The sequence below is a fragment of the Nesoenas mayeri genome, assembly GCF_963082525.1.
Source record: "Nesoenas mayeri genome assembly, chromosome: 5".
In the NCBI taxonomy this organism is placed as follows: domain Eukaryota; kingdom Metazoa; phylum Chordata; class Aves; order Columbiformes; family Columbidae; genus Nesoenas; species Nesoenas mayeri.
The window spans coordinates 65,272,620-65,284,865 of record NC_137548.1 but is presented as its reverse complement, the minus strand read 5'-3'; the positions used below and the strand labels follow the sequence as shown (position 1 = coordinate 65,284,865).

At 38.0% G+C, this 12,246-nt stretch overlaps 1 protein-coding gene across 4 annotated transcripts in view; it reads left to right on the top strand.

Moving 5' to 3' along the window:
* NAV2 (neuron navigator 2) overlaps nucleotides 1–12,246 on the top strand; it is a gene marked incomplete at both ends in the record, with an annotated part of 363,557 nt that overhangs the window by 332,579 nt on the left and 18,732 nt on the right. For all 4 annotated transcript variants that reach the window (XM_080345864.1, XM_080345863.1, XM_080345862.1 and 1 more), the window contains 6 exons: nucleotides 4,073–4,125; nucleotides 5,522–5,545; nucleotides 5,663–5,737; nucleotides 9,244–9,327; nucleotides 9,926–10,037; nucleotides 10,679–10,824. In XM_080345864.1, coding sequence (XP_080201990.1) covers nucleotides 4,073–4,125; nucleotides 5,522–5,545; nucleotides 5,663–5,737; nucleotides 9,244–9,327; nucleotides 9,926–10,037; nucleotides 10,679–10,824 — 494 coding nt within the window. The remainder of the gene's footprint in view (nucleotides 1–4,072; nucleotides 4,126–5,521; nucleotides 5,546–5,662; nucleotides 5,738–9,243; nucleotides 9,328–9,925; nucleotides 10,038–10,678; nucleotides 10,825–12,246) is intronic.

The window sequence follows — 12,246 nt, the reverse complement described above, 5'->3', positions numbered from 1 at the left end:
ATAGGAAAGCAAGTAAGTGTTTTACCTAGACCATCACTGCTCAAGAAATTGTTTAAACGCATCCTGTGCTTCATTTGTGTGATCTCGGAATCACTCGAGTTCATGCTTAGAGTTGGCATATTAAAGTGCTTCCATGAATAGGATTGTTCTTCTGAATCTGGGCCTCCACACTTCTGTTTCTAGTATAAATAATTGATATCAGCCAGACTGTTGTTTCTATCCTGATTATAATTTTTCCAGTATTTAATTTGTATTCAAATCGTCTTTAATGGTTATTTCTACTCAGTGTCCTGAGCTGATATCACATAGATTCCACAGAAGAGACCTGATTAGTTCTTCAAAACATGTAGTCTCTTCTTTTTCATAGAATCCCACAAGAGTTTTGTTGGGAAGGTCATTTGGTCCAACCCTCTTGCAATGAGCAGGGACATCTTCAACCAGATCAGTGTGCTCAGAGCTCTTAATTTAATTAGTCTTTATCTTTTCAAATATGTAATCATACCTGATAAAAGAAACGCAAGTCCAGCGAGGGTTGAGCTCTGGGAGGAGGTCATGGGGAGTTCATAGGAAGCTCTTTGAGTCTTCAGCCTCCTTCCTGGCAAGGATTGGGAGCTTGGTTGTATATGAAGGCTAATTCATTATTGAATTTCCCAGTCTAACCCCATTACATTTAATTGTGTTTTAGAGGACTATGGCTGAGGGTCTTCATTAGGGGTTGAAAATTATCAGAATAATGCTGTAGGCTTGAAAACAGTGTCCTTGCAGGAATTAACCTTTGTTTGTGCTGTGCCCTCAGAAAGCTAGATGGTCATGAACTGTCAGAGTCTGCCTGATACCTAGTTGAATTCCATGCTGAGATGAACAGTCCTGCTCTTACTAAAGAGTTCCTTATTATAACCTGTGAAGGGATTTAAATCTGTGTTGTGTTTAGGTGATTTGTTGGAAGACCTACTGTAGCAAAATTTAGTCAAGTTTTATTCTTAAAAATTTGTAACCTTAGTCTTTAAATGTGCTTAAGATTTCAGCAAATCCATGTTGGAGGTTAAACTATCTCTTATAATTCAGAAATTATTGTCCAGGAGAATTTGACCCTGCGGTGGTAATGCCGAGGAAGTCTCTTTCAGATTTTCCTAACTTTTTGGCACCTAAATGGTTAATTACATTTTACTAGATGGGCTTAAAGTTTAGGTGCAGTCGCTGCTCAGGTTAAGGATCTTCTGTCACTTCTCTGGCCGTACAGAAGGCAGGTGTATCCTGCTCATTATCTCCTGCTGATCTCTCAGGGAATCACAAATCATAATTGAACAAGCGCTGCTGTATATGGAATATGTTGTCCTCTGCTTTCAAATCCATGGATGTGTAATTCACCTTCACAGAATGAGAGAATAGATCAAAAGTATGAATACATCATTCACCTTCGACCTGAGACAATAGGTCAAAAAGAATTATAGAAATTAAATTTGTTAATAGACAAATTCATTTTTTACAGTTATACACTGTCAATAAAGCATAAATCCAGGTCTTAAATAAAGCTTACCAACCTACTTAATTATTTATTACAGACTGCAAGACCTTTGTTTCTTATTAACACCAGCAGGGCCAGGATTTATTCTTAAAAGCCTTTTTCCTTCTGTTTGCATAGTGTGAAGTACAGTCATGTTCTCTCCTGTGTTTAGGGCAAAATGGTAGTTGGCCTTGCAGTGCCTAAACTCTTCTGATAACGAAGGGTTTCAGGACTAGAGAGATGGAGCAGGATCAGCCCCCGAACTACCCAGAACTTCAGGGAAAAACACTAAATAAAATATGAGTGGTCTTTTGTCGATGAAGTTTCCCCTCTTGACCACCATTCTTCCCGCTGACTCCATACGGATACTTCCACCTCCTAGAGAGAAAGGAATCAAATTGATTGTCATTGGGATATAAATTTTTTAATTCATTTTTGTGCTACTGACTGTAGGGTAGGACCTGTTCTTTCTACTCATAGGACAGTTGATCACAATTAGACCATTTATTTTCTGACATTAAAAATGATACATGCTTGCGTATGCGTTTAGAGTGCTTTAAAATAATAGCTCCAAAACAATTTGGATTTGTAGCCTGCGTGCAGATGCACGTTAACTACAAAAAACAGCAATTGCATCAAGAACATAACTGCCTTCAGGCTCCTAATTAAATAGCCTAAAAGTAGCCATCTGCAGATACTTCAAAAAGAAATTAGGCAAAAATATTAACTCCTTAGTTGTCATTGAAACTAGACGTCTCAAATGAAACACACACTCAAATGATGCAATTGTGACGTATTATAAAGCAGGAGTATGATGCCCAGAGTTACATGTGCTTTCACTTATTGCATTTTGAGTCTTCTTTCCTCCTTTTGAAGTCCCAATGTGATCTTAAAAAATCCGAGTTAATGCTGATTCAGAAATGCCTGTGTCCCAGTCCATTGCAGGATCTGGTTCTTCTCTGGCTGGTTTTTACGGTTGCTTTCTTCAGTACATTTCTATTAGAAAAAATTGAACAAAAGAATATAGAGAGACAAACCAGAAAATAATATTGTATTCTCTGGCTTTCTGTCTTAAAAAAAGGTGAACCTGAGGGTAAAATGCAGGTAAGAAGAAAAGCGACAAGGAGATCTTAGGTGCCTAACATCTGTGGTATGAAGAAAGTTAAAATAGTTTAGGAGTCTTCAGCTTAGAAAAATAGTGACTGAAGGGAGGGGATAATATATAATCTAGTGCATTACAAAGAAGATGTTTATCCATTACTTCCCATATCACAGGGGTGTGGAGACAGTCAAGGAACTCACTGACTGATTCAGCAGCAGGTCTAAAACAACTGTAAATAATTATATTTCAGGAATTGCCATCTCTGCTCATTCCCAGAAGATGCAAAGGTTGTACCTGGGCAAAAACCACGGGGTGTCTTTCTCCTCCTTGCATCCTTCTCCCTAAACACGGGCTGAGGCTGCAGCCAGAGATGGAGCGCACGATTACACAGACCCTGGCTCTGACTCACGCTCGTTATTTTTATGTTCTTAATGCAGTACAGTCTTTAACATCTACCTATAAAGATCATTTTAATTGAAAATATGATTAACTAGAAAAAGCAAATGGGTGTGAGGGGTTTTTTAGACTTTCTTGTGGGTTTTTTAAATTCTCTTAAATTCCACCAGAAGCCAACTTAGACTTTGTTTACTTCTCTTTCCAGCCTTGCCTTAGGATATAATGTCAATGGGAAAGCAGAGACCATTTATTATGAATGTAGGAGAATTTCAGTAGGTAACTAGAGCAAAATGGCAGCTTTTCTAAACTTTTTCTTTTGGCTGGAGGATTTAGATCAAAGAAGTGATTTGATACAATTTAATATGATTTATATGAAATTACCCGAATGAAAGTTTCAGTTAAGTGCATTTTGTTTCTAAAAATAAAAATAAAGGGAACATAAATTTGCATGTTTCAGTAGCAGAAAGAGTAGCTTCAGATAGGTTGTTGTGTTTTTTTAATAGCATAAGCAAAAATAAAATTATGTATATGTAAATCCTAACACCACGGTGATGGTAACAAACTTGAGAATCAGTGTGTATGTATTTCTCCTACTGGATGAATATTTAAATGCAAAAACTGTTTGACTTGAATTCTTCTTTCCATACAAGGTTTTGTAGGTCTGGTTATTTTCCTGTGAGAGAACAAACCTTGCCTTGTTAAAGAAATACAATTGCTTTAAAGAAAGACAAAAACCCCTGCAGAAATAGGAAATGTTCAGCTCCTCAGTGCCCATCATACATCTCCTTGCAGCCAGAAGAAGGAAGATACAGCTGCATCTCCCCAAAACCCAGTATGCTTAAATTGTTAAAAGAGCTTTACCAACTCAAAGTTTATGGATTGTATCACCTGGCCATGTAGTCTTCAACCTGTACATTATTGATGCAATAATGTAATGAAGTTTATGATGGATAATGGAATTTGTGAAAGTATTTATTCAGTAGGTTGGTCATTGGTAGTGGGTGATTTGTGATGATTCCACTGTGTGGTTGCTGTATTTATATTAATTGTGTTTCTTTTCTTTCCTTTAGTGCATGGTTCTTCTCTGTCTTTGGTATCCAGTACATCATCTATTTATTCGACGGTGAGTATAATGACATGAACAATTTGGGATTACTGATCAAAATTATTGAATTGACTGGTCTTACTGTACTAAAGATTTTTGCCATTCAACGATAAGGAAAAAAAAAAGTGCTTTTCATTTGATTATGTTCGGAGTGCCAGCTATGAAAGAAATGTTTACATTTATAAAGATGTCTGTGGATATTTAGCAGTATCCTCATTAAGCGCAGACATTAATGGCCTAAAAGCAGCAGTTTATTTTTTGAGTCAGTATTGTACAACTACGCTAAATAAGTTTTGCTACAAAGGACCTCGGCAGATCTGAGGAGATTTGAACTTCATTACCTAAAGCACTTCAGAATTTGCTGAATGAAGTCATTCCAGCCTCGTGTTAATGAGTTGCTACTGAAGAAGTTTGAGTAGGTTTTTTAGTGCACAGATTTTCAACCTCACATTCTGTGATTTTAATGATTCTAAAGAAGCCATTTGTTCACTATGCCAGTAATATTTTCTCCAAAAGTATGTGTTAATTTAGGTTATCTGATCCTAAAATAAGACTTTTACTGGAGTTTCAAAATACAGGGTTTTTTTTAAATGCAGTTTGCATTTGCTTATTTTCTTCTAATAGTCTCAGGAAGGGTTTTCCATTTGAATATATGCTATGGAAGATCTTTCAAGTTAAGACCACACCTGTGCTGTCCTGGGAGGGGGTGTTGTCAATATCCCAGTTACCCAGATTAAAGGTGGGTCGTGTATTCCTGGAATGCTATGATCACGATTTTGTGGGGTTCTTAAAGCACAGCCCTTTAAAAAAACAAGCAATGGATAGTAATTACTTCTGAAACGTGTTAATTGGATGGGATCTTTAATTTCAAAGTGTTGTGCAAGTGCACTGCATCTTCACGCTTATCACACGTCTATGGTTGAAACAAGCATATGTGATACAAGAGTGTATGGAAGAACTTGCTCTTGGCAGATCATGTGTAATTGTCTGAGGAGTCTGTCAAACCAGCATAGTGTTATTTAGTGTTATTTCACATACGTGTTTCGCTTTTAAGAAGCTACATGTGTAACATGGCCTTAGGACCTTGATAATAAATTGAAAATGCCACCTTTCATTGTTGACCTTGCCTCAAGCAAGGTCCCGATGAAGCCAAAATGGATAAAACCTATTGGAAGGATGGAAAACAGACCTTTTCCTCTGGGCTGCTGTCCATAACCCCAGGAGCCACAAGGGAAGTACTCAGCAGCTGCTCTCTAAGCTCAGTTTTATGTGTTCTTGGGTGTAATTTTCATGGTGGCTGGTAGTGGAACGGTTTACATAAGGATGGTAGAGTAACTCCCTACCATATACATCAGCTAATAACTTGGGTTAGAAACAAGCCCTTCATGTGTTTTCCTCTGTTTTTATTTTATAGCCTGAAGAGAAGTGCCAGTCAGAGGTAAGAGCACATCGTGTTTGACGGGCATCAATGTTCTGTCAAGACACCGCATTTTGCGTCTTGCTATTTCATTTCTCCGTATCATGGTGCAGTAAAGTGCTCTCTTAAAATATATAGATTCGCAAGCTACGAAGAGAGTTGGATGCATCCCAAGAAAAAGTGTCAGCTCTGACAACTCAGTTGACTGCCAATGTGAGTACAACTCTGAGAACAAACACTAACAGGGAATACATTTAACGTACCCATTACCACCTCAGTTTTTAATGAGTGACAGAAAGATTTCATGTGTGTAACATTTGTTTTGCATGGCCTATGTGTTTAAAAAAATAACTACATGCATGTGGGACCTTCCCAAAAATAACATCCTCTGTCCTACTGAATTGTCTTATGTCGTTCTTTAAATGCTGAATCATAATATTAATTTGGCTTTATACATATACAAACCGTCTTCAGATCTTGTGGAAATTGTTGAAGACAGTGTCTTTTTTTATAAATAGTGTCTTGTTTTGTCATTCGGGGGGGGTGAGGTACAGATGAAGGTTATAATCGGTAGGAATAGAAATCGGTGGAAACGTGGATTGAAATGCATTATGCTTTGCTACTGCATAAAGATGTGGGCTGATGACAGGTAACAGTGGCATGAAGGGCTCTGAGAACTTATTTATGGAGTGGACATCCCTGATTTTTACCAGTATGAGCAATACTTCTGCTTGTTTCCTCTGAGGAATTTGAATAAGTAATGTAAAACACTTGGGGGAAAAATATATGTATATATATATATATTTGGAAGCCAGGAGATGTCGAAGCAGTGCTGTGCGTGACCCTGAGCAAGTTTATTTATGTGTTCTGTGCTGCAGAAATCTGCAAAACAGAAGCTTGCTAGAAAAATAAGCAATTCTAGGGTAAATAAGCTACAGATGAATAGTCATTAGATCATATCATACTAACATCCTAGTTTGTGGGAATGAATAAACATCCGAACGCATGCTACTGGAGAGGATATTCCTGTCCATCCATCAGCTCTCCGAATGGGGGGAATACCAAACTTGGCACAGTAAAGGCAGCTTTCATCTGACTGGATACCTGAGCTGGCTTGCATCCAGAAGTATCTTTTGTATGTAAGAAAGGAACAGAGTCTTGCATACATTTTTGTTTTTAATCATCAGATTATTAAATAACCCAGCTTGCGTCCATCAGATAACTTGTTGGTTCTGCAACTCATCCAGCTCTGGCTTAGCTTTGTTATGTTCTTCTTCACTCAAGGTTCGCATTCATCAGACTTACTCAACACAGTCGTAGCCTGTGTGCAAGATCAATGAATAGCACATGCTGTGCCTGCCCCAGCTTCCATTAATTTACTGAGGAATTCGAGTGCGGTCGCTGCTACTGTCTTTGCAGAGAATAGTTTTCAACAGATGCTGCTCCTGTACATTTTTTATTTGGGGGGCATTTAGGTTTTTTTTTGATTTTTTGTTTGTTTGTGGTTTTTCTTTTTTGTCTCTCAAAACTATTAGAATAAATTATTATTTTGCTGGTATTCCATTTTTCCTTTGTTCACTTAACTAAAACTTGGGGCTTTTTTTATTCATGCTATTTCAACTTCTTAGACTTGGACGTGTCCCTTATTTGTCAATAAAACAGCTACAGTCCACTGCAGAGGTGGTGCTATAGCTGCTCTAGTACTATAGTTTGGTCTTTAGCTGCCTCTTTTCAAGAGAACATACTCTTTCCATGTAAAAAGCCAGGTTCGTTCCCAAAAATATCAAGACTAATAAGTGCTGTTGAGACGCTGCTTTATGGATGTTTCCTTGACACAAGAGTTTCAGGGGTTTTTTTAAATGCAATTTAACTTACGCAATTTTAATTAATCTCGTTATTTATAGTTCCCCCCTGAATTTTCCTGTGTACACTCTGAAGATTTGATGCTTCTCAAGCCATCAGGGGCAAGAATTTTGAAAAGGTTCTGCTCCAACTATGAAGGGAGGATAACTGTTTTCTGTAGCGGACTGTACAGTTTCCAGATAGGAATAATTACAAGGTGCCTGATCCAATTTTGAAAGCAACTTTTTATTAAGGTCAAAGCATAAGGGTTTGTATCCCATTATTAATCCATGTGGTCCCACTTGCCTGTTTATTTTTTGCTTTTGCAAAGTATCACTGAGGATTCTTGGATATCACTTTTGTTGTTCCCTGTTCATCCTCCCCAACAGAAACTTTGCAGACTGTGTTTTTAAAACAAATATTTAGGTTTTCAAACGTGTGTAGTGTGAGGATTTAAATTACTTTTTTGCTATTTTCTCACAGTCTCGGCTTTGCTTATTTTCATAGGGGCTGATGGGAATGAGAGATGCACATCTCCGTGTTATTGTAGTGCTCGTGTTTGTTTTCATTGCGAATGTGAGAACAGTTATTTAGGATAAGTCAGCTGTGTACTGCTGATTAATACGTCTGGAATAGCACTGTGAAGGATTTTGCTATTCTGTATATATTTAGGCGAATGTCCTTTTCCGCTTGGAAGGATTTCGCACAATTCTTCTTGTTGGTGTGCGCATAGAATTATTTTTAATAGAGAAATAAAATGTTATTTTCTATGGTTAGTGTAGATTATTGTGGCTAATGAGGGAAATATATATTGAACTATGCCTGTGTCCAGTTATTTGTGTACATACATACGCATGTATATGTATAAAACAGTGGCACCATTTGTCAAGTTCCTTTCCATCTTTTCAATCTACTTTTCCTTCCTTTTACTTCTCAGTAATGTTCAGTTCTTAGCTGATGGCCTTAATATAATCGACAATGAGTTCTCAGTGCTTCATAGGAAAAGAAAAAAGGGTAATTGGCCAAGCACCAGGAAGTTTTGGGTGATATTTAGCACATAGACCTTGGTTGCAAGCAAGATGCACTCCAGTGTTGGAGAAGTCATTGAGTCACCTTTTACATGTTAACGATGTCCCACATAAAAAGTCAAAGATTGATTTCAAAAATGAGCAGCAGGAGATGTTTAGAATCTCTCTGTATTTCGTGATAGGAGGTCTTTACATGTCATCGCTTGCAATAGCTTGGGGACATGGCTAGATAACCAAGGACATACTTTCAGGTGACAAGGTGCATTCCCTTTAAAAGCCACAGTATTGCAGGATTGCACGTTCTACTGAATAAATGAGAATTTCAAACTGGAAAAAAATCCCACCTTTCTGCTCTGTTAGAATAGATGTGAAATGAGTGTCCTGGCTATTGCAATTGTGGTATCAAAGAAGTGGATGTAGCAGCTGAGTGAGAAGCCACCTCCAGAAAATGTCCCACTGATGTCCCAGGTCACAGCGTTACTCCTGTATCTGTTTTCTAAAGCTGTTGGGAGCAGCTGCTGCCAAGCAGGGCAGAGTTTAACTGCATCATTTCGCAGGGCGCTGCTCGTGGTAGCTGTACATGAAAGGGCTGTCATTTTCTAGAATTCTGAAATTGGTCTGTTACCGTTGGCATTTCTAATTTTCCACAATTAAATTGTTCCTGGTAATTTGCGAATATTTTCACAATGTATGCTGTACTCATTTGACCTTTTCTAATCAGTGTTATTTTCTCTGTATCGTTTACACAACAAACGATGCAATGCAGGAGATGGTTCATTTAAATACGTGTAGAACTATTCATGTTTTGGGAGGGGAAACAAACTGTTTTCTGTATGGTTGAACTTTCAGGCTCACCTGGTGGCAGCATTTGAGCAGAGCCTGGGGAACATGACCATCAGACTGCAGAGCCTGACCATGACAGCAGAACAAAAGGCAAGCTTGAAAAATACGTGGGGAACTCTTAACTTCAGTTTCCAACATTGTTGCTTGTGCTCCTTATGTAGTTGAGGGGGAAGAAAATAACACAATTTGCCTTCGTTTCCTCAGTTGTGGTGACAGAGCAAGATTTATAAAACCTTTTATAAAATACTGATTTTTCTCACTGGGATGTTGTGGCAACTAATCAGGTTACTCCAATAAATTGTTGCTTTGGACACAAGCCTTCAATATTGCAGATTTTTGTAACTAATTTCTTCCCAATGAATCCACATGCATGCACTTTCAAGAGAAACACCAAGAAGAATCCTTGCAAGACAGATAATATTGGATTTTTGGACAGTGTACTTGAATGCACATTATTTTCGTATTACAGAGCATGTACATATTTTTTATAATAATAACAAAACCATTTTGCAACATATTGAGGCCAGATTTTCCCAGGTATACCAAACCACATTTTCGTCTCCTTGTACATATATATTCCATAAATTCTCTACTACAAATGCTTAGATTGAAAGGTGGCTCCTTTGGAGCGGTTCAATACCATCTGCATTTTCTTGTGTATCACCACTTTTTTTTGTTCTTATTCAAGGACTCAGAACTGAACGAGTTAAGGAAGACAATTGAACTTCTGAAGAAGCAAAATGCTGCTGCCCAGGCTGCCATCAACGGAGTCATCAACACACCTGAGCTCAACTGCAAAGGTGAGAAGCAAACGCCACGTATAGCAACCATGGGGTGCCCATGAGACTTTAGTCCGCTTGGTAATAGCTGATGTAACCATCAGGGATGAGCTTTGTCTCTTGGCCATGCTCTAGGTGCTTGTTTTGGTATCGTGGGGATTTGAAATCAGATCTGTGTTAATAGTGCGATATGTTCTATAGAAGTAAATGAGTGTGTTGGGTACGTGAGAAGGCATTTTAACAAAGCTCTTCCACCTTCTGTGTGGACTCATTAAATTTATTATAAGCATTTAGTAGTTCATAGAATCATTTTGGTTGGAAGAGTCCATCAAGTCCAACCATAACCTAACTCTAGCACTAAACCATGTCCCTGAGAACCTCATCGTTTAAACCTTTCCAGGGATGGTGACTCCACCACTTCCCTGGGCAGCCTGTTCCAGTGTTTCACAACCCTTTCCATGAAGAAATTTTTCCTAGTATCCAATCTGAATTCACCCATTTCAGAGCTGTCAGGCGCTTTAGTTTCTTTGGCATTTTCAGCAATTCCTAATGTAGAGTCCAAACGCAATCCTGTCTTATCTCACTTTTCTTGCTCATGCCCATAGTTTACACTTATATCCAATTTCTTACTTAATTTTGACATGTTCTCTGCCGGTATTCAGGACCTGGAGCTGCTCAACCCGCAGACCTGCGGATCCGAAGGCAACACTCGTCAGACAGCGTCTCCAGTATCAACAGCGCTACCAGTCACTCCAGCGTGGGCAGCAACATCGAAAGCGATTCGAAGAAAAAGAAGAGGAAGAACTGGGTGAGTGTTTTTTAACAGATTGCGTGGGTTTTATATAAAATTGTCAGAACACGCACGGTGAAATTGAGCTGCTCAGCTCCTCCTTCCTCCCCTCACACGACAGGTCAGCACAAGGACTATGCGTGGTTTAAATCCTGTGTAAACTCTCTTTTGAAGGCTTAATTGAGTCCTAAGTGATGTATATGCTTGTGTTGACTCTGCCTAGGATTGAATTTTAGCTTAACAGCCAAAAGGCCAGTCTTAAATTAGAAATAGCTGTCAAAGATCAAGTCTGGCTAAAAGTAATATGATGTCCAACCCCTTAGGGAAAACGCACCGTCTGTCATTAAAGTAAAACAAATCGACAATGAAAGATCATTCTTACTTTTTTTCTTTTGGCTCATAGGTCTTTCTTTTAAGTGAACGCGTTAAGCACTTAAAGAACTCTGTTTTGAATGTTACCCTTGAGTTCTACAACAAAAAGCCACCAATTTTTAAACATTTATTGTGCTGGACCTTTATTTTGCAAGATTTTGGAATACTTACCTGTCATTTCCCATTTTTCCTTCTTTGCTCATCATATACTGTGTACAAGGTACCCTGTACTGGAGGAAAGGTACATTATATTAAACTCCATTTTCAATTAGACCATAAGTGCCTTAGTGACCTAGTCTGATTGTAGTTTGGACTAAAGTCCCTAGATCCTTTATCGTAGCCAGTAAAACAATCCACCCCTTCCTTCCCGCTGAATTTAAATCTCCTTGGACCTTTTGGGTGTACAGATAAGTCTGTATAGATACAAAACGTGGTTTCACCTGGTAAAAGCTTGATTTATATTTGCACAATATCCTCTCAGAAATGTTTATGAAACTCCTGAACTGTAAGAAACAACTTCCTGAGCAGGTTCTTGCTTTTATTTCTCTTTTATCCCCGTGGTTTTGATATCTTGCCAGCTTCTTCATAACAAAAGTATTTCCACTCTGCCCCTTAAATAACTGGCTGAATGGAAATAATGTCATCTCCAAATCCTTCTTGTGCTGGGTTATACATTAGCTATAGACAAAGTAAATTGCTGTAACTTTTAAATTGCCAACGACTCTTAATTTGTGAGACAAACCTTTTGTAATCATTAAGCCTTAGTTCAGATAAAATACTTCTTAATTTTCTGCTTTAGCTTCTACTCTTTGTTATTGTAACCTGGTAAATATTATCTTACATCAGCCTACAGTTCTCATTCATCAGATTACTATTTTTAAACAAGGTTAAGGAAAAATGCCCTTATTTCAAAGAGAAATGAAGTTTTCATAAAGTAGAAAAAAACAGGATAGTATTTTGATGTTGTTATTAAAAATGAGTACATCCTTGCTGCAAAATGAAGACTGGAAATTAAACCAGTAATTTACTGAGAAAAATTTGTAAGTTGAGTCTGAATCACACATTGTT